Genomic DNA, 23,254 nt, shown 5'->3' on the forward strand with positions numbered 1-23,254 from the left:
ATATGGTAGGCCTATATTTTCAGTAAATATGGAGGGTTTTGTTTTTGTTTTTTGGGTTTTGTTTATATATCCTATTTGTCATTGTGAAAATATATAATATTATTAATGTTTGCATCAGCCACCTTGCATTATAGATATTGATCCGTAAATGCACAACAAACTTTTGTAATAAAATTAAATGAAGGTTTCTGTTGTGAAATCAGTCCATGGTTCATCTGCCATCTTTACACTCGTGGAGGATTCTTGTGATCTCGTCTGACGGCTGTTGATGGAAAGAGAGATTTTCTTGACTCTGAATGCTCGACACATGAAAGCTGTTTTTTTCATTAGCTGTAGGATCTTCTTGTTCTCTTTCAAGGAACAGATGTTAGATGAAAGAACAGATGATCATCTTCACATCATGTTGTACTCACAAACCCATCAGTATTTTGGGTGACCCCACACACCCCTCTCATAAACTTTTCACCCTTCTGTCATCTGGCAGGAAGTACAGAAGCATTCAGACCCTTATCATCAGACTGTGTGACAGCTTCTTGATTTTCTTCTGGTTTATTCAGTATTCACACATGCACTTTATGTAGCACTGGGTAGTCTGTTTAAAATGTGTACAGTTCTATTTTAATTTTCTTACTTTAGTTCTTATTTAACTTGTATTAAGCTTGTTTAATATAATTTAATTATAGGTTTGTTTGTTTTTTTGTTTTTTTGTAGTCCTGTGTTCTGTTTTTTTTTTACTGTATTTCTTAAAACAAACCTAAAGGTTGATTTAAACTGTACAAGTTTACAGTACAATCATTCTACCTCCAAATCTGTTTTATAAAAATAAATAAATAAAATAACTCCAAATATCTAGATTTACTGTATAATAATATAACTTGTCTCACACAAATAAATAATGCATACATACAGATCAGCTCTTTGTTCTCTTCACCCATTTACTAGTTTATCTACTAGAACTTACCCATTAACAGAAGATCCAGATAGTCATCTTTAGATATTATCACAAGTCTTTATTCATTTCAATGTCCTTTTAAAAAAAAATAAGATATTGTACAAAACCACATCATTCACACTATCATACAATATATAGAAATGACATTCATGTTAGACATTTCTTGAAAGTCAGAAAAAGACACAGTTTGAGTTTCGCTGTGTTTCTTCTTAAAGTTCACAAAGGTTTGAGTTTATTAAAGTCATAAACTCTGATCAAATAGATCAATAATATGCTGATATTTCACAGAAATCAATATAAAATTGAAAGAGTTTTAAAACTTACAGCCGGTGTTATATATTCAGTAGTTTGAGATATAAGATAGTGTAGAGTTTAGTGGAGTTCAAATAAAGCTTGTGTGTTTCGTGAGCACCACATGAAAAGTCAAACAAAACTCAGTGCTATTATATCACATCTTCTGGACGATTGTTGTCCTCATCATGTCTGACTCTCAGAAACATCCAGTTCTGGCGTCTACAAAGTTTGGTGAAGTTTGGTTTTGTTTGGCGAATGATCGCCATCATGATGAAGATGATGATGATGATGAAACCAGACACAACCACAGTGATGACAGTATTCTTGAATCTTGGTGTCTCTGGTGGAGAGGATCCTGATGGGTTTACTGGGTTCACATGCCTTGAGGAAACTGAAGAAATAATCAATAGTTATATTAAATATATAATAGCTTTTTTTACCAAGAGTTTTACTATTATTTTCAGGTTTAATGGTCTTTGTTAGTAGATTGAACATAAATGTACATTTGCAAAGATTTACTAAATTATAAGCAAAAATGTTACAGTATGCAGTACCTGTGTTAAGAGTGAAGATTTCTGCTTTTCTCGTTCCACACTTTGTTTGCACAAAGAATCTGAATTGTTCTTTCATCGCTGTAGTTGGAGTGTAGCGGCATGTGAAACTGTTTCTCTGTTCACAGGAGTTCACAGAAACATCTTGACGACAGATTGCAGAGTCATTATAGATCTCAGGGTATTGAAACTTATACTTTGTAATGCAGCATCCAGTGATATTCAGAGAAACGCTGCAGGTGAGAGTCACTTCTTTCCCCACAGATCCAGTCACATTCTGACAGCTTACACTGACATCTGAAAAATAACAATGGATATCATATAATAGAGGAAACGAAAAAAAAAAAAAAAAAAGAAAAAAAAAAAAAAAAATATATATATATATATATATATATTTTTTTTTTTTTTGACATCTCATGAAAATCTGATTCTGCCCATGTCAACCATACAATAAATATACAGTCTTTCATTAGAGAACCTATTCATAAATAAAATCACTGCATTATATATTTAGTTTGTTACATTTAGAATTGTATCTAGCCATGGGAAAGTCAAATAGTTTATTATTTATTATAAATCATAACTGCAAAATGTATTTACTAAAAGCAGAATAATACAGCGATCTCTGCAAGCAGCCTCGTCCTGACGGTTTCTTTTAATCATGTGCAGCAGATATAATCAGAGCAACACAAGATCCTGTAGTCAGGACTCAAAATGTGATTTTGCACTAATCTGTATGAACACATTGTTTTATGTAAAAGAGCACATAATATGCAGAATTTATTTATTTATTTTTACTGCTCTCTGATCAAAATGGATTTCCTTTCCTATTGTGTAAACTGTCCAAAAAGTAAATCTGTATTTTAAATCATACTAAGAGTCATACTGGGTATTTTAAGAGCCAAGTTTTGTTTATTATGAATCAGATTGACCATGTTTTCATCATCTCAGATTTAGTCCCTCTTTAAATTCTCACACTTTCTATGGAAAAGTTTATTCTCTTACCTTCATCATCTTGACAGACAGCAGTAAAGGTCCAAACCAGAATGAACAGTTGCACAGCAAATACAGCATTCATGGTTGATTCTGCAGAAGAAATAATGACATAAATGTAGATCAGAACTGAAACATTTTGACAGTCATACATCATTACGACAGACGCAACACGACACTGTCATTATTAGCCCGCTAGAGGGGAATCAACTTTAAAAACCTAAATACCGTAGGCTATATAGGTCAATAACCTACAGGTCAGTCTGATTCATTCTACTTCCAATAAACACCTACATCTTCCAATGCATTTTCACATAATTTATAGTCTATTTGATCTAATACCAAGACTAAATATAATAATTACACATTTCAAATATAGCTATATACTTCAAGTCAGAGCTTTACTTCTTCAGTATATCACGCTTAAATAATTTGAAAGGTTTCACCCAACATAATAAATCATGCTTTAATTCGGAGGAGCTGAAGGAACACGTGAGAGCAAAATACAACCGCGAAACCACAAAATTTATTACAGTAAAGCACTGAGAGCTCACACTAATGAAACACGTGCGGTCATTAAAAATATATCCGCTAAATCTAAAGAGCTACGACAGAAATTAAACATCGTGATTTATTTTATTTTGTATAATTTTTATTTTATTTTATTTTGCATTAGGCTATCTTTACTGGCAGAACTCAAAAACAATTCCGACGAAAACACTTAAATAACAATAAGACAAAGTCATAAAAAATATATAGCCTATATATATATATATATATATATATATTCATATGCACTTTGAAATATCTGCAAAATGTGTAATGAGTGTAGACTTACTTGAAGATTTGCCCGTGGTTGGTTATGGTTTATTGAAGGAGATTATTTCCCATTCAGAGAGAGTTATTTCTCTCCCGAGCTCTGTGTGTGTTCACAGTCTGAGTTCAGACTCTCTGACTCTATCTGCTGCTCACAGAGACTAAATACTGAACCTCTAAACTTTCACTTTCGACATGACACAATGCTCCTCAAACAGACTCGGTCTGGAAATACGGAGAAACGGGAGAACTCCGAATCACAACCGGTTTGGCTCGTTGCCCTGTTCTTTTTCTGACTTCGCTAAATGTCAGCACCTGTTAGCAGCAGCACACTACTCCTCACTCAAAACACTGTATGATAAAGGACATCACGAGGCATTATCATTATAAGTGTTACAGTAGTAATTTAGCAGACAAATTCACATCATATAACCGGTTTAGAGGGAGTAGAGCAGACAACAACACAACCATTACAAAACTTGAAGATGGTTAATTTTGGTAAGGGGAAAAATATTACTATTGAAATAACATGTTCAGTATTATGATTTTATTATAAAGATATTGTAATGATGTAATCGTTAGAATTTTGAAAATTTTGAAAATATCAGGAGAAATGAAAAGAATGACCTTAACAGTGCTTGTGAAAACTCTATAAAACTCTATTACTCTATGAAGTAATTATAAAAAAAAAAAAAAACAGTAACGCTAAATAAGTTAGTTAAGGCAAGAGTATTGAGTTCTCTATTTTTAGGTTGTTTGATTAACATTATTAACATAAGAAATGCATATGGAGATATTTCAAATAAAAATTAATGTTCATCAGTAGTTGATTTTCTGTGTAATTATAGCCACCTGACTGTGTGAATGTCCATGAATATAAGCGGTCAGAGCAGGGGTCAGAAACTAAAAGTCCTGCCATATGTTTCTTCTATCCATGATCTGAGACAGATTATTTCACCAGAGGAGGAACAAAGTCATTCCTTTCAAGTCACAAGCAAGTCTCCAGAAAAAAACAATGACCATCATGGAGGTCAGTGTTCGCTTTAGTTGGGCTCTTGACCCTTGACTTCTTGAGTTAGATTGATTTCTGCATGTGCTGTTGCACAGTACAGTAGAAATTAGTGTGTTCTGAGCTGATACAGTTATTTTTTTTCATTATTGAATCATTACGGTTGCATTTGTTTAATATGACTTAGGGTTTTTTATTTTTTATTTTTTGCAGTTCTGTAACAGCTGAAAGGCAGTTAATAAAGCAATGAGAGAAACCACGTCATGATGTTCATTAAAATGAGTTACAAGCAGAAAGGGTAAGCTAAACTACTACTTCAAGCTTTTGATTCAGCAATGCACAAATGTTTGCTGTAAAACAATATTGCATTTACTTAGAAGGAAATTATTTTTCTCCAGTTGATTTCATCTAAGGCTGTGGCTGAAGTCAGATGTACTGCTTGTGTTTCTCTTTTCTTCAATGATTTTGATTGTAAACAGTAGGTGTTCATAACTAATTCAAAATCATCATTTAAAGACACTTAATTATCTCATTAACTTGAACTCTTTGGTAACTTGGGATTGGACTTGTGATCTGAAAGTAATGACTTGTGAAATCATCTGTCTCAGATCATGGGTGGAAGAAACATATGACAGGGCTTTTACTTTCGGACCCCTGGATTTTCCCCTCTGTCACTGGGTCAAAACAACCCAATAGAGCTGGGTTTGTCCCTCTTTAACTGAGGGTTGTATTTAACCCAGCAATTTTAAGAGTGCAGGGGTCATAAGAAGGATTTTATTTACAGATGGCTGAGTCATTATCCAAGACTGTTTAAACATGTTATTTATAATGCAGCATTTAGTGTGTGGCTCAGAGATGAACGTGTAAAGCTTCCGGTGTTATAAAATTTTGTTGATTTATATTTATTACAATGTATGTTTCTTGTCATATTATTATAATGTTATTTTGTAATTATAAACACACTGGTTTATAGCATAAAAAGGTTTTCTGCACTTTGTTATTGAAAGACTCACAGATATATGCTTACTTACTTACGCCTGCATTTTTAATGTAATTCATAATTGAATTTGACCAGACAAGAAGCATTCTGCCACTTTACATCTTCAGTATATTAGACTTGTGAAAGAAAAGTTGATGTGTGCATGTTTTAAAATTAAAAATGTTATCTGCAAATGATTCAAATTCAAGACATGGTTATGGCCTTGAATACCTATTAACCTTCTGTACAGAGATCAAAATCAACAATGTTTTAGTGGCTTAATAAAATAACTTTTAATAACTTTATTAATAACTAGACTTAACTGGCTGTATTTACAAATTAATTAATTGAATAAACACTTATTCACCCAAGAGAGAGCCTACCATTACAAAATCTCTCCTTCATCAAAAGTAAATAGGGTTTAAATGGATTGTTTCAGTTCTAAATGTCGTACCTCACAGTTGTTAAACCACTTGTCAAAATATGAATGAAGTTCCAATGGAAAATACCATCATGTTGAGCAATATAAGCCTCCACCGTTGAGCCTCGAGGGAGGTGTTTTCAGGTTGCTTTAGGTTCATGACTTTCCCTCTACATATGCGTTCTGAAATCACTGCTTTGTAATCTGCCAGCAAAAGTACTGTGTCTTGTATCTGTGTCTTGCCAATATTTTTCCATTGCATCACCAAAGTAGGCTCCAACTCTCTGCGTCACATGACAGAGAAGCAGTCCAAGAATAAAAGCTCAGCCGAACAAAAGATAATCACTGTGTCAGTGTGGGTTGTTATTGTCTGAGGCAAACAGGCAAATACCGTTCCTGAAACTTGCTTAAACTCCCCAAAAGAAGTCAAAAGAAAAAAAAAATCGGGTGCAGTTCGCAGTAAATATGTATTTTAAGTGTAATATCATTGAGAGTCTTGTACATCACTGTCTGTTAATATAAATATCAGCATCAGCCATGAAATACATGCCAAAATCAGACAGATGAAATTAAAGTGTAGTTGTTTATTACATAAATCATATTACATAAATGTTAGAAGACACAACATTACTTACAATTCAAAAATATGATGATGCATTATTTTATGTCCTAATGTTGTCTTGATAAATGCAAAAGATTTTTGCATAGATTTGCAGAAATTTAATTTGTCCATATTATTGATCTAATTAATATCTACATATGCTTTAACCAATAACATTATACAATATATGTAAATCACTTCTACTAATATTTTAACAAAAAAATATCTAACGATTTCTTGCAGAATTACATAATAAGAAATACGTTCAGATCTACAGATCAACTTCACTGGTAAACCTGCAAATGGTGTTGCTTATAAAAAATGACTTTTTTATGTGAACTATAGATTATAGATAACTATAGATTATCTGAGCCTGTTCTGATAAAGACTGGACACGTTTTCATAAAGTAGAATCACTTCCAAATATATCAACAGCAGAAGTGACCTGAGAAAACCTGCTTATTAACACAAAATAGTTTTCCCTTATCAAAGGTAAACAAGTTTTTAATGCATTGCATCACCTCTGCAAACACAATGAGCCATTAGAACGTGTGTCAAATTATGAATGCAGTTTGTATCACATTTTTCAACATTACAAACAATACATTCCTCCACCATTGAGCCTGGAGCGAGGTGTTTCCCATGTTGCTTTAGAGTGCTCTCACTGTAATAACCATGCATTTAAATTACTTTGTTATTTAGTAGACTTTTTAATTACATCTGTCTCTGTCTCATCTACCTTTTTCCTTTTATCTTCACTGGGCTCAAACTCTCTGTGTCATGTGACAAAGAACCAGTTCAAGTCAGTTCTCAGTTGGCTGATAAAGTATGAAGGCTTCTCAAATGCAAACTGTCATTCAAAAAAGCAACCACATTTGTGTTGTGTTTTACTTACTTTCTTTTATGTAGCAAATTGGCTAGAAAAGGGAATATTTATGATTCATTATTACTGGTTATAATTAATTATGAATATTTAGATCTGATCTTAGAATTAACTGTAGCAGAATCAATATTACACTTATTTAATCTGTTCGTCCAACAGCGATATAATTATTTATCAACTCTATAAACAAATATTTTCCTGGCCAAAAAAGAATAACTCTCCTACTTCATACAGTAGTCACATTAACTTAGCATGTAGCAAGATATTCAGTGACCTGAGGCACATATAGACAAATCCATTGTTGATATAATGTATTTACTGAATGAACCTATAGCTAACATATAACTAAACCAAGCAAAACACATATATGTATACATAAAGGGAAAGAAAAGAGAGGGAAGAGCAAAAGAATGGCAGTATTTCACATCAATTAACCACAACCTAATGAGAATCATCAAAGAATCAAAAATCACATTAAAAGGGGCTCAGACTTAAACATGCATCTTAGTAGTTGTAAACGGTTACTTGCATTGGCTTCATTGCTGAACAAGGGTCCTGATGCAGATAATAGAGGTTCTTGATGAGTTCTTTCTGAAGATAGGAAAGTCCACAGCAGTTCGACAAAGTTATTTTGAAGATAAAATCTAATAGGCTACTAGGCTACTATAATAGGTAAGCATACAAACAACACATGTATATAACAGATACACGTGTGTGTGTGTGTGTGTGTGTGTGTGTGTGTGTGTGTGTGTGTGTGTGTTGTGTATTGTGAAAATGTGAGTTTGCTGGTCAACCAGGCCCTTGGGGCCTGACATCTAAGTCTATCTAGTTATCTTGGAATGTCTTCAGCATCTTTCATAAAATGGGGGTAAACATTGGCCACTTAAATCCATATATAGTCATGACCAAAAATATCAGTATTGTTAAATGGCCCCATTTACACTGCATGGTTCAAGTGACCCAATTCTGATTTTTTCCTCTCATGTGGCACAGATCGGATATGACCGGTGAATGTGTAAGCAGGAGATACCAACTGAGATCACATGACTTATTATAGGTGCAAAATTCATCCAGGCTGCAACAAGGGCTCCTCTTTTTTCTCCGCCGTATGAGACCAATGTTTTGCAGATTATTTTTGGACTTTTCCAAATATTGTGGAAAGCAAAACACTGTATAATTTTATTTGCATCTGCATCCATTGTATTTCGTGCTGTTTTACTTCCTTTTCCGGGTCAGAAAGTCTACGTTTGGTAGTTTCAGCAGTGTATAGTGTAAATGCAAAAATCGGATACGGGACACTTTTAAAAGATGATGTAAGCGGGTCGTCAAAAAATTTGGATATAGTCAGAAAATCGGATTTGGGCATCAAGACCTGCAGTGTAAATGCAGCCTATGATCACAGAAGGCTGTGAAAATGTATCTGCATTGTTAATCCTTTTGTTCTTTTATTTAAAAAAAAAAACACAAAAATGTATCCTTTCATTGGATAATACAAATTTTTAAATGGGGGGAAATATAATTATGAAATAAAGGTTTTTCTCAAATACTTATTGGATACAATTATTGGCACCCCTAGGAATTCGCATGAGTAAAATATCTCTGAAGTATATTACCAGTCATAGTCAGAATTTTGAGCACTCCAGCATATATAAACATGAAATTATCCAGCCATGGCTTCCTGTTTTTTTACAGAAATATAAAGAAGTGGGAAAACAAAGCATTAATTCCTTAATCATCCATCAAAATGAGAAAACCCAAAGAATATATTTCTGATGTGCAGCAAAAGATGATTGAGCATCACAAATTAGTGAAGTGGCTTTAAGAAAAGAGCTAGAGCAGTGAAAATTTCCATTTACATCATCAGGGCAATAATCAAGAATTTCCAATCAACATAAAATGTTACAAAAGCTTTTTAGCAGCAAACACTCAAGATGGGTTTGGTGAACACCGAGATAAAAAGTATCCCTTGTGTACAATGAATTATACTGCGTTTTAGTTTTTTTATGTTGTGGGCCTATATTTCTGCTGGAGGTCCTGGACATCTTGTTTAGATCCATGGCATTATTGATTCTATCAAATGCCAACAGATAAAAAAATCAGTAAGTGACTTTCTGTTAGTAAATCTTATAATGGGCCATGTTTGGATCTTCCAACCATTCAATAATCCAAACACAAACCTCAAAAACAACACAGAAATGGGTCACTGAGCATAAAACTAAGCCTCTGCTAAAGCCAATCTAGTCCTCTGACCTGAATCCTGCAGAGAATTAGAGGAGTGAACTGAAGAGAAGAAGAACCAACAAGGAGCTGTGAATCTAAAGGGTCTGGAGTGTTTCTGGATGCAGGAATGGTCTCTGATCTCTTGTCAGGTGTTCTCTTACCTCATCAGGCATCGTAGCAGAAAATTTATACCTGTTAAACTGGCAAATGGAGGTTTAAAAAACGATTGAAAAAAAGGGTTAATTGTGGCCAATGTTTATTAGAGAAAAATGTCTCCGGTTACGAATGTAACCATGGTTCCCTGAGTAGGGAACGAGACACTGCGTCCTCTAGGGGTCACTATGGGGAACACCTCGTCATGACTCGTGTCTGAAGCATACATTGAAATAATACCAACCAGTTGGCTGGCAACAGCCCCTGATGTCACTACTCCAGGCACGACTATGGATAAATAAGTGTCAGGAGAATATGCCATTCGCTTGTTCATCTGAAGCTTGCGTCGGAAGCATAGCAGGGAGCTAGAGGACGCAGTGTCTCATTCCCTACTCAGGGAACCACGTAACCTGAGACATTGCCTTACAGGGGAACATCGAAATGCGCCCTCTAGGGGTCGCTATGGGGACCAGTATACCAAAGACGCCATGCTGAGGGGAGTGCAGGCCAGAATCATGTTGAACACTAAGTACCAACTCTATCATTTCCATGAGAGTTGCCCCTGGTACGTTAGACGGCTGTCCATGACATTACCCCTTAAGGCCAAAGGCCCAGGCTACATACCCAACTTACTTGTTAGGGCCTCGGCCCGGGGTAGAGCTGAAGGTTTGGAATCAAGAAAGATTCCTTTGAAGGGATACAGCAAAGAACCTAGCATTTTATGCTAAGTCTTGCCTGTCACACAGGGGCTACCGTCTAGCATAAGCTTGCTGAAGAAGCTTTCTCGACTGATCCCTATTCGCAACATCCTGTTTAGATAGGTATCCGAGGATACATAGGTGGAGTGGTGCCCAAGATGAACAGGGCTTTTTTTGCAGAGCACTAGCATGTAAATTTACCAGAGTGTGGATTTCAGAACGAGCACAATGATTTTACGTGCACACTTACCATAACATGGATTTTAAATACTGTTCTAAGGAGGGGGCTCTCGTGGCACTCTTATAGAGCAAATCATAGATGGAATGGTGCAACCCAAAACAATATGTTTGAGAGTCATCAACTCAATCTGTGGAAATAATGCTGGAGTGCTCTGGGGAAAAAAACAGAGAACTCAATCTCAGATTAGATGAGAACTCTGATATCAGAAAGAGAGTAGTGCACTCATAGGTGAATCTTTTTGGTAAAGAGGAGCGCTGCTAAACAATGCTTGAAGTGTATAAATAAATACACTGGCTGAGTGGAGCCCAAGGAACCAAGGTCTAACTATGTCAAGAAAGGGAATGAAGCTGAGTGCGTAACCCTTACCAGTGATGCATGGGTCAATGTATAAACAACCCGCACCTGACTGATGTTTTCAACTAACCCGCCCGCAACTTGGACAGCATAAAAAAAAAGAAAATATTGTACCCGGACCCACTTCCTGACCTGCCTTTTTTCAAAGTAGTAAATGCGTCGCCCCTTTATATTAATTTAATTACTTAAACAGGCTATAACCTACAGGATAATAAGCGTTACCGTGCACATAAGGCTTGCCACAAAGAACCGGTTAAAGTAATGATTATGAATGTGTCTAAATTAGCAAGGAGACATCTAATTGTTTAGTAATAAACTGATGTTTTCTTTGTGGCTAAGATGAAGTTGACGATGCGGACTTGCCATGAACGCCAGAGAGAAATGCATATTTCATATGGATTACATAATAAGAGAGTAGCCAATTTATTTTGGTTTGGATATTTTCATTTAAAAGTAGACATTTCAAGCTTTCTGTAATATATTGACTGTATTTCTTTTTAAACCCACCGACTAAAACATTAAGACACTACCTGACCCAAAATATCACCCACACTTTTTTTTCTTTCAGGTGTAGGATCATTTCACTTTCTTTTTCTTTGTTTCTCAGAACAGAAATTCAGAAAACAAATCTCAAGAGCTAGAGAATCTCCTTGAGTAACTAAAGGCACAGATAAGCTCTGTGCAGCTATTTTTCATCCAGTATCCTGCTCTGACCTGTGATAAAAACATGTTCCAGATAATCATCTTTAGAGAGGAGCCTATCACAAGTCTTTATTGAGTTCCTTACTTGTAAAATCAGCAAAACACACTGTACAAAACATCACTGTACACATTATTAGGGAATTGCATGTGCAGAAAAAGAACTAGAAATAAACTGATCAAACAGGTATATAATATATCATTATTTCACAGAAATGAATCTAAAACCAAAACAGAGTTTTACAATCTCAGAGTTATAGTTGAGTAGTTCATATTTTAACAGATAGTAGAGAAGTTTGCTGGAGCACCAATAAAGTTGTGTCTTTAAGGAGCACTGTTTGATAAGTTAAACAAATTAGTTTAATACTGCTATTACAAAATTTTCTGGATGACTGCCATCATCTTCTTCTTGTCTGACACTCAGAAGAGTCCTGTTCCGGTTGGTGTATTTTTGTGTCAGTCTGTAAATGATTGGCATTATGATGATGATAAAACTGCTTATAACAGCAGCGATGACGGCGATCTTAAATCCACGACCTTCTGGTTTCTTCTGTTCATTTGTTTCTGATATGTCCCAGACAGGTTCTTCTGGAAAGGGGAGTTTAAAATGTTTTTATGACATGGTTTAAATCATAAACAACTTCAGCCTATCATAAAATCTCTTGATGACTTCTTGACAGAATGTTCAGAGATCAGTTTCCTTTTTAAGAGCTTCACTAAAATCACGTGACTACAGAACATTTTTCTTTATTCCTAAGTAACCAATCAATAATTATTATAGAATATAATACCTTTCTTTCCAGGAGCTTCAGTGACAATTTCACGTACTATGGGTTCTGTTAACAGATTTTAAACCACTGTTAGTAGACTAAAAATAAATGTAGTGCTTCAAACACTTATAACAGTATCATATACCACACCTGTTATGTTCACAGTGAATTTTGATGGTTTCATTCCACACGTTGTTTGCACAAAGAATCTGAATTGTTCTTTCATCGCTGTAGATGGAGTGTAGCGGCATGTGAAACTGTTTCTCTGTTCACAGGAGTTCACAGAAACATCTTGACAGATTGAGTCTTTATAGATCTCAGGGTATTGAAACTTATACTTTGTAATGCAGCATTCAGTGATCTTCAGAGAGACGCTGCAGGTGAGAGTCACTTCTTTCCCCACAGATCCAGTCACATCATCACAGCTTACTATGAAATCTGAAAAATAACAATGTATAAAATCATATTATATAGAAACTGAAGAATAATAAAAATATATTTTTAACAAGAGAGAATTCAGATTTACTGCAAAATATTCTGCATTTTTATTTACGCTCTGCATATCTATTAAGTACATTTGTTTTTTCATGTTTTTTCCTCATTATCTTACATTTAGTCCCTTGCCATTGTCACACACACTTTCAAAGGGAAAGTTTATTCTCTTACCATCATCAGAATCTTGACAGACAGCGGAGAAGCTCCAAACCACAATGAGCAGCTCCACAACATTCACAGCATTCATTGTTCTGATTCTGCAACAGAAATAATTACAGATATTTACCTCAGAAATGAAACATAACCGTGGCTAATGTGGCGTTCCGTATTCAAAAGTTAGCTACAATGCCAATAATGGCACTGACCCGACTACGCCACCCCGGAAATTGGCCGGGGACCCACAGATACATAAACTATAAAGCACACAGATTCGCAGTGGCTGAGTCAGATAACAGACAAGGAAACGCGTTTCATAGATTTTATTCCTCAATACAATAAAATACAACTTTTAATAAATCACCATAAAAAGGCTGCATCATCATGGAACAGGTTACACAGACGCACACACACACTCAAGAATTGGGGCATTCATCTTGCCTGTCCAATAAACACAGTAACTACCTGTGCTAGCACCACACAACACCAAATTCACCCGATGTGAACACTGCAGACTGAAAGCACAACCACCACACACAGAGGACTCTTCTCTGGCTACTACTATAGGACCCCAATTCTGAGTGAAAGAGACAATATAAGATACAAGCAAACATACAGATACACATTCCACGTAATGGTCTGTCGATTAACACTTATCACATGCTTCCAGAATGAGTCAGTTCGTCACAATGATGCAATAGTTCACTGGTGGATAGTTAGTCAACTCTATCGCCCAGCACTGTTTTATAAAAAGATTCTCAGCTTACAATACAACAGCATACTCAAAACACATTTACAAATAAACGAAATTCACAGGCACATAATATTCATAAGACACGATAGTGACAAAACCCAGTAGCCTACTTCTCGCCACTGTACTCGAATCTCAATGTCAATTCTGAAGAAAAAAAAACTAAGTTTAGATGCGTCACCACGGCTTTAAGCGCACTAACGTACCGGTCGTCACGGAGACCTCGTTAGCTGAAATGAAATATAAACAAAAACTTATATATAGGCTATTCATGTTCTTTTTAAATTTCGGCAGATTGCGTAACAGCACGCACGCAATGCTGGTATTTCGTGTTCAGAGAGAATTATTCTCACCTGCGCTTTTTCCTTTTTCTGTCTATACCATCTGAATGCATTCGTCTGAATCTTCTACTAAACTTTCACTTTCAGCATGGCTCTCAGTCACAGCTGTTTTTGTCGTTAACAGCATCATAACATTTTGACCAGTAGTTCGTGCTGTTACTAACCTGCACATTTCCCCTCCATGTTATGATAATGACAACTATGGAGGACCAAACCTGCAGAAATATAAAAATAAATAAATATATAGATAGAGAGATAGATAGATAAACAAATGTAATAAAAGGAAAATAAATAAATAAATGAGGTGATAAAAACAAAAATAGTTCCATCCTGAATTTATATTTTAAATTACTTTTGTATTTTCTGTATCATTTTCTGTATTTATTTTACAATTATTTTTTATTATTTTTAAGTTTTATTTACTTTAAATAAATTAAATTTAAAATTAAAAATTTATTTATTTATTTTTAAATATTTATTTATGCATTTATTTATTTTTTTAGGTATTTATTTATTCCCAAGTGTATTTATTTCCAGATTTATTTATTTATTTATTCATTCATATTTTCCTTTTATTACATTTATTTATTTATCTATATATTAATTCATTTATTTTTAGCCAATCAGATTTTTTTTTTTTCTGGCACACTTGGTAAATATGATTAAAGGTGGCTTTGATCTTTTTGTTTCATTTATTCATTCAAAAAAATCTAAACTTTTATAAAGTAAAATAGATGAAAGTAGACTAAGACTCACATTATGAAATAAATGACTTTCTAATACACGTTGGCCAAAATTATTGGTACCCCTAAAAATTACTATGAGCAAAATATCTCTGAAGCATTAGATGACATTACAGGAACTTCTAATGTGAATTTTTTCTTTGGTCTAATGAAACTGGACATATTGTTCAGATGACATTGTGGATTCTTTGCCAAATGCCATTCTTTGCTTCGATACCCATTGTACTGATGTAGGCTCATTTCTGTTTGGTTTACAGATTCATTGGTTGTTACTTGGTTTAATGTGTCAAGAACTTTTAATAGCCTAACTGGATTTAAGGCCTACTCGTCAATGTTATTTATAAACACATGACCTCCATCGAGAGGGTAACGGTGGAGTTGTTGCTTCACTACTGCATGCCAATGCAAATTTTGTCTGATCTAACTACTTTAAAGCAATATAAAATATGTAGTGTAAGAATATGGCATAAACAACTTAACAACTTCCCCGTCTGCTTTTCCCTCATTTTCACAGCAGCTTTATCAAGAACTCAAGAAACTCATGATAGACAAAGTCAGAAAAAATAAAAATAAAAATAACCAAATACAGTTTGGGTTTAATGCGTTGCCTCAAAATGTTCATAAGTCCATATCCTGTACATACACTGATCAAACAGATCAATAAACTGTTATTTCTCAGAAATCAGTATAAAACAGAAAGAGAGTTTGGAAACTTACAGCCAAAGTTATATTTTCAGATAAGATATACGGAGAGTAGAGTATGTAGTTTAGTGGAGTGCAAATAAGCTTGTGTGTTTTATGAGCATGAAAAAAAAACATTCAAACAAAAGCTACTGATTAATTGTATTAACTGTATTAATTGTGAATTAACTAATTGATCCACCCATGAGAAAATCTGTCATTGCAAAATCTCTCCCTCATCAATCATAAACAGAATTTGTTTGGGTTCCAGGAAATCAGTCCAAGGGTAAAAGCCTCAGTTAGCTGATAATTCATATAGGAGTATGAATATGAGAATCATATATTCAGTTTGATCTGTCTCTAGTCTGTAAGGACTACAGATTCCTGGAGGCACTTTTTGAAAGTTTTGCAAAAGATCACCATCATGAAGATGAGGATGATGATGAGGATGATGATGAAACCGCTCAGAACCACAGTGATGACAGTATCCCTAAATCCTGCTGGTGTCTCTGGTGGAGAGGATCCTGATGAGTTTACTGGGTTCACATATTCTGAGGAAACTAAAGAAATAATCAATAGTTATATTAAATATATAATAGATTTCTTACCAAGAGTTTTACTACACTGTAAAAAATTACTGTGATTTTAACGGTAAAAAACTGAAAATGCTACAGTACAAACCTGTTAAATGGTTAACGGTAATTTCCTGTAAACTTTACAGTGAAAAACCGTGAACTTACGTTCGCAGAATTCTCCGCGTTGCATTTCAAATCTTGTTTGAATTTTGATGTGCTTTTCTTTGAAATATTTATGTTTCTTCTTATTTTTTCTTATCTGTTATGTTTATTAGGGTTGTATGTTACATACAATGTTGTTAGATTAATGTTTATTGCATATTTCAGTTTAATGAGTCTCACCATGATGGTATTTAGTGTCAGTGTGAATGACACTCTACACCTTCTATGTATCTTATTATTTAAAAGCTGCTTGTGATGTGACTTTCTCATCACCACCTGCATTTGGTGTTTACCAGTGTAATACAAAGGTACAAAACAGATTTCAGTACTTCAATAAGTTGGTATATTAATATTATATCAGTTTAATTACGGTATTAAACTGTAAAATTAAGGTAAAACCGTTAAACCTAAAGCGGTGTTACTATATTTTACTATATTTTTTACAGTATAAAACCGTTAAACCAAAAACGGTGTTACCGTAATTTTTATGGTATAATTCTGGCAAAAGTAGCTGTCAGTTTTTTACAGTATATTTTACGGAATAGTTTTCATAATATTGTAGTTAAATGGCCTCTTTTTAAACCATACACTGATAGTAGATATAACAAATTGACATTTGCAAAGATTTACTTCACTATAAACAAAAATATTACAATATGCAGTATCAACACAGATTTGGTTTTTCTTCCATCCACATGACGTTTGCAAAAAGAATGTGAGTTTTTTTATAATTTTCATTCGTCATTGCTGTAGTTGGAGTGTAGCGGCATGTGAAGCGGTTCCTCTGTTCACAGGGGTTCACAGGAAAATCTTTTGGACAAATTTTAAAAAAAAAGTCTTTATATTTAAACGTACTATTTTTAATGCATAGTTTCTCTATCATCAGAGAGACTCTGCAGGTGAGATTTACTTCGTTTCCCACAGATCCAGTCACATTCTCACAGCTTACACTGATATCTGAAAAATAACAATGTAAATAATATCATACACAAGAATAAAATCTTTTGAATCTCCTGATTTGTACAAATCTAGACTCTTGCCATGTCATATAGTCAATGGAGAAATCACTAGATCATGTATTCTTGATTGAAAATTAGATTTTGCACTTATCTGTAAAAAGCATATCTTATATTGTGTTCTGAAGACGAACAAAGCTGGGTAAGTGATTAATGACAATTTTTCATTCTGGGGTGGAGTAGGCCCAAGCCTTTAATGGATTTCTCTTCCTACAGTATATGCAAAAACTGTCCAAACAGTAAATCTGTATTTTGAAACATACTAAGACTCAAAAGCTCTTAAAGGTTTTTTTTTTTTAAGAGCCACGTTTTGTTTATCTATGAAACAGATATTTGTCATTATTCATTTTTCATTATTTCAGATTTAGTTCCTCTTCAAAATTGTCACACACATTCTAGGTGAAGTTTATTCTCTTACCTCCGTCATCTTGACAAACAGCAATAAAAGTCCAAACCAGAATGAACAGCTGCACAGTATTTACAGCATTCATGATTGTGATTCTGCCGTAGAAATAATGACAGACATCTGCATCATAATGAAACTTAGGCAGTGGTGGTAGTAGCTTTACTTCGTTACTGTTAAGTACATTTTTGAATTATCTGTACTTTACTGAAGTGATTCGATTGCAGTTGTTTTCAAGACGACAACTCACTGATTCACATGAACCATTTGGTGTGAGTCTCCAGTGAACTGAATTCACAAGTAAGAACTGCTGCTAAAAGAAAATTACTAATGTCACATTTTAGGATTAATTATTGTAACTGAAAATCATGCTGTCATAATGTTAACAGTTTTATTTAAATGCTGCGTATTTAGCCCTTTGTGATGTCTGTTTTTATATTGTTTATCAACATTATACATTTTTATATTGAGTATTGATCCAAGTAGACAGATAACTGTTTATTCATAACCATACTGGAAATAAGTAAATATTGTTAGCTGATGCTAACTGTGTAGCTAACAAGCTTGTTGGTGCTAATTTTAGGTAATTTTTAAAAATAAAGTCCAAATATTTTTATTGAACCACTCAGATGGATTACATCTAGTGGAAAAGAAAGGATGTGATGTTCAGAACATGGTAACTACAGAAATTAACAAAGTGAGAAGTGATGCCCTCTGGGGGAACTTGGCCAGGGGTGTTTTTACACCACAGACAAGGTTTGAGAAGGGAAAACCCATTATGAAAATATAATTATATTTTCCTTAAAATGTTCTTCCTAACTTCAGGCCTAACTTTATTCTCATGTCATATATAACTGTGATGTTCTGCAAAACAACAAGCTTTAAAACACTTTTTTCTTCCTGGTGAAGATCAGATGGTCAGATCTGTTTTCTCTCAGGTCCATCGTAGTATAAGCTAATATTACTCTCGTCAACATAGTCCATATCAACAACAGAAATATATCCTGACTCCATATAGTGGTTATTAAGGGAAAATCCCAGGTATTTTGAGCGGTATTATAACGAAATTTTCTAATCTTACATTAAAATAATTTGCCTATATAAAATTGCAAAAGAAATCTATCTATCAGTACGTTTTTACTTAAGCATAAAAAAAACGAGAACTTTTGTACTTTCACTTCAGTAAAATTTAAAAAAGGAGTACTTTTACTTTTACTGGAGAAATATTTTATTATACGTATCTGTACTTTTACTCAAGTGCTTGATTTGTGTACTTCGACCACCACTGAATTTAGGACTAATAAGTACAAGAGATCACAGAGATTTGGACAACTTTTGTGGTGCTTTAAAGTAGTTGTTTCTCACCTGTGCTCTGTGTGTCTTCACAGTCTTTCATTCCTCTCTGACTCTCTCTGCTGCTCACACAAGCCTCAACACTAAACTTTCACAACCAACATGACTGGCACAGTCTTCTTAAGAAACAGCTGTTCATGTTGTTAAAACTTTTGGCCAGCCGTTGGTGCTATTAATATCATGAAAATGTATCCTTCTGTCTTAACGATGATGACAGAGCAAGTATAGCAAAGTATACTGGCTCACTTCTTATTTAATTATTAGAATCTGGGTATTAATCGGTTTAATATGTCCAGAATTTTAAATAACTGGACTTAATGTCTCTACATCTCCATTATACACAAGACCTCCTTTTAAAACATGAAGGTGGTGTTCTTACATCAGAACCTGAAAACATTTGGAGACTTTCCTCTTTGTAAGGCACTGTTTCTTATAAAACTGGTCTTGCACAAGACGTATTGTAAGAAGAGATTTAACCGATAAATAGAAATGAAAAGTGTCAAAATCTCTCCTTCACATCGAAGGTAAACAGGTTTTTAATGGAATGCATTAGCTCTAAATGCACCTTAAGTCGTTAAACCATGTGTCAAAATATGAATGTTGTTTGTTGAAAATTTTCCATCATAAACAATATAAGCCTCCGCCGTTGAGCCTCGAGCGAGGTGTTTCCTTGTTGCTTTAGGGTGTCTGTCACAATCTTTTTTTCAATTGTTTTGCCTGGGCTGGGCTCAAACCCTTATAGTGTCACGTTGACAGGAAATCCAAGTGTAAAAGCCTCAGTCGTCTGATAAATCATAGTATCAGTAGGTATGATAATAATAACCAGAGTCAGTATGATCTGTCTCTAGTCTGTCTAAACTAAAACACCCAGAGAATGACCCAAATCCTTTACAAAATCTGACGCCTCAAGAATTAGAAATATTTCACACAATGTGGAAATCAACTATTGCATCACTAATTGCCAAATGAACAACTGAGAATTTTGTTATATTAGGCTAAATCATTCTTCCAAAATTAGACTTCACATGGGAAGTCTGGAGTGTTTATAGAAGAAAAGGAGATCCTAAAAACACAAACTTGATCCTAAACAAGCAAGCCAAATGAAAAACCAGGACCAAAGTGAAAGAATAAAGAAAGTTCAATGAAATAAAAACTGAACAAATCATAATAGTGTTTCCTTTACTTTTAGTTTATAACAATATAGTTTTGTTCTCATTGGGAATAATAAACAAGCAGGAATCATCGACTAAGAGTCATTAAACGACACTCAGTCAAAAACAAACTGATGCATATATTCACATCAGAACAAGACACAAGATAACATGTGTTTGTGCTGCTTAAAAAATTAATTCATGTGATATTCATATTGGTTAAAGAGAGTTGATCTCTTAACAGCAGGACTAGCTCTCTGCTGGTAGAGGAATGCATTGCAAGAGTAACATCAGATTTAGCATTCACCACAAATTAGATATGCACTATTTCCACTGGTATAACTTACTCTTTACTGATGATTAATTTATTAAACACGATGAAAAGAGATTTCAGACAATCTTTAGAGTATAACGACACTTTCATAAATGAACAGCATTTTAGTAAATACAACAATAATGCAAATACAATAGATCAATGCAATGGCATATGCAATGGAGCTATATGATGCTCAAAAATGTAAAAACACACACAAAAAAAACAACGTAGTTTACACATTATTTACTTTAGATACATCAAAGTCTTTGAAAACACAAGAGCAGAATTCAAATCTGATGCAGATAATCTCAATACAACAAAATAATGGCTGATTCAATATATTGATCAATCATTGTTGCTGACACTGTATGTGAATTGTACAGTTAGTTAAACTGTTAGTTTATCTTTAGTTAAACTGGACATTATCACATCTATGATATTTACATTTTACTGTTTTCATAGTGTTTCTTTCTAAACATTTGTGGTCATCACTGTTTGTTCTTCAGAAACATCTTTCATATTTCTTCTGTAATCCAGAAGGGTTGGTACATTTGAACTTCTTTACACAGATGATTGCAGTAACAATGATGATGAAACAGCTTACAGCAGTGATGACGATGGCCTCAATTATAATACCTGGATAAGTTTTATAGTGTTATTAAAAATATCTTTAATATCTTTAGGTGCATTCAAATACTGTTACAACATTGTTTAAATCGTAAAACAATTTTTGTGGTGCTTTAAAGTAGTTTAAAATTACCCAAGGATGATTTAACGATGACAGAATTTCAGATTTTTGGTTTTCAATTTGTGAACTATTCCTTCAAGAAATAGAATTGTTATATAAATATATAAGCATGTTTATTAAAAACAAGTTTTGAAATAATTATTTTCGGACCTTTTGACGTTGATGAGAAATCAGATTCAGACGATGAATGTAAACTTTGAGAACCCCGGTCTATCTGATATATATTGTTACACCTAAATACTTATACTTTTTTACCTGTCTGATGTTTTCATTATGTACTGTATAACTGACTGCAGGCTTTGTAAATGCAGCAGATGTTGACACAAATACAATTTCCTCTGTTTTATATTTTTATTATGCCTCAGAGTTTTTTTGTACATAAAATGAAAGTGAGATCAGCTTAAAATCATGCTTGCTTAACATATTCTATATTACAGATTTGCATTATATGAAGACTCATAGAGCTTATGCTCTTATTATTTCAGACATATCTTTATTTTTGTCTTTTAGTTTTGGGAAGTTTTATGCAGTTATGCAGTTATGAATATGCTGAAAGTAACAGCCAAACGTTTTCATTCAAAAGGCAAAATTAATACATAAAACATAAAACATAGGATAACAATTATGAAAACAGTGCGTTTAATCTTGATCACTCGTACAGGTTTTTTAATGTTAATACAATTAATATTCAGTTATAGAATACTAACATTTTTTAGCTTTATTATTACTCAGCAAATACAAAAGCATTACTGAAGACATCCCTCAAAAGTCAGACCTTCTTCTGCTTCATTGACAATTTCAGGTTTAATGAGCTCTGTTAACAGATTGTAAACCACTGTTAGAAGATTAAACATAAATGTGCAGAATTACAAACAACATTATAATTTACTGTACCTGTTATGTTCACAGTGAATTCTGTTCTGGTCACTCCACACGTTGTTTGCACAAAGAATCTGAATTGTTCTTTCATCGCTGTAGATGGAGTGTAGCGGCATGTGAAACTGTTTCTCTGTTCACAGGAGTTCACAGGAACATCTTGACGACAGATTGAAGAGCCATTAAAGATCTTTGGGTATTGAAACCTATACTGATAAATGCAGCATCCAGTGATCTTCAGAGGGATGCTGCAGCTGAGATTCACTTCTTTCCCCACAGAACCAGTCACATCATCACAGCTATGAATTCTGAAAATAAGAATATATTTATCAGTTTAATACATAAACAGTAAACTAATTTCTGTCGTTTTTCACATCAAGAAAATCAATCAATTTAAAAATGAAGTGTGTCACTTCTGTAACATCTGGGTATTTTTTTTAAAGAGCCATGTTTTGTATATCTATGAATCATATATTTTTCATTATTCATTATTTCAGATTTAGTTCCCCTTCTAAATTCTCACACACATTCTAGGTGAAGTTTATTCTCTTACCTCCATCATAATCTTGACAGACAGCAGTAAAGGTCCAAACCAGAATGAACAGCTGCACAACATTTACAGCATTCATGATTGTGATTCTGCAGTAGAAAAAATGACAGACATCTGCATCATAATTAAATTTAGGAATAATATGGTGCTTTAAAGTAGTTTAAAATGAACCAAGCCAAGGATGATTAAACGATGACAGATTTTGAGTCTTTGGTTTTCTATTCGTGAACCATTCCATCAAGAAACACCAACATCTAATTCAGCTTTAGATAACTTATATTTCAACTAATACAGAATATTATC

General features: G+C 33.9%; 2 protein-coding genes across 3 annotated transcripts in view; both read right to left on the reverse strand.

The window, feature by feature from the left end:
• LOC132121707 (uncharacterized) overlaps positions 1-3,750 on the reverse strand; it is a 31,314-nt gene extending 27,564 nt beyond the window's left edge. For both annotated transcript variants that reach the window (XM_059531419.1, XM_059531421.1), the window contains exon 1: positions 3,629-3,750. The gene's annotated coding sequence lies outside the window, so the exon portion shown is untranslated. The remainder of the gene's footprint in view (positions 1-3,628) is intronic.
• On the reverse strand, positions 990-14,426 carry LOC132121709 (uncharacterized). Its single transcript, XM_059531425.1, has 4 exons — positions 14,390-14,426; positions 13,301-13,386; positions 1,801-2,094; positions 990-1,637 (listed from the first exon to the last, which is right to left on the reverse strand). The coding sequence occupies exons 2-4, from the start codon at positions 13,374-13,376 to the stop codon at positions 1,396-1,398; spliced, it is 612 nt and encodes a 203-aa protein (XP_059387408.1). The 5' UTR covers positions 13,377-13,386; positions 14,390-14,426; the 3' UTR covers positions 990-1,395.
• Between the last annotated feature and the right edge of the window lie 8,828 nt (positions 14,427-23,254).

The sequence above is a fragment of the Carassius carassius genome, chromosome 39 (genome assembly GCF_963082965.1).
Source record: "Carassius carassius chromosome 39, fCarCar2.1, whole genome shotgun sequence".
NCBI classification, from domain to species: Eukaryota; Metazoa; Chordata; class Actinopteri; order Cypriniformes; family Cyprinidae; genus Carassius; species Carassius carassius.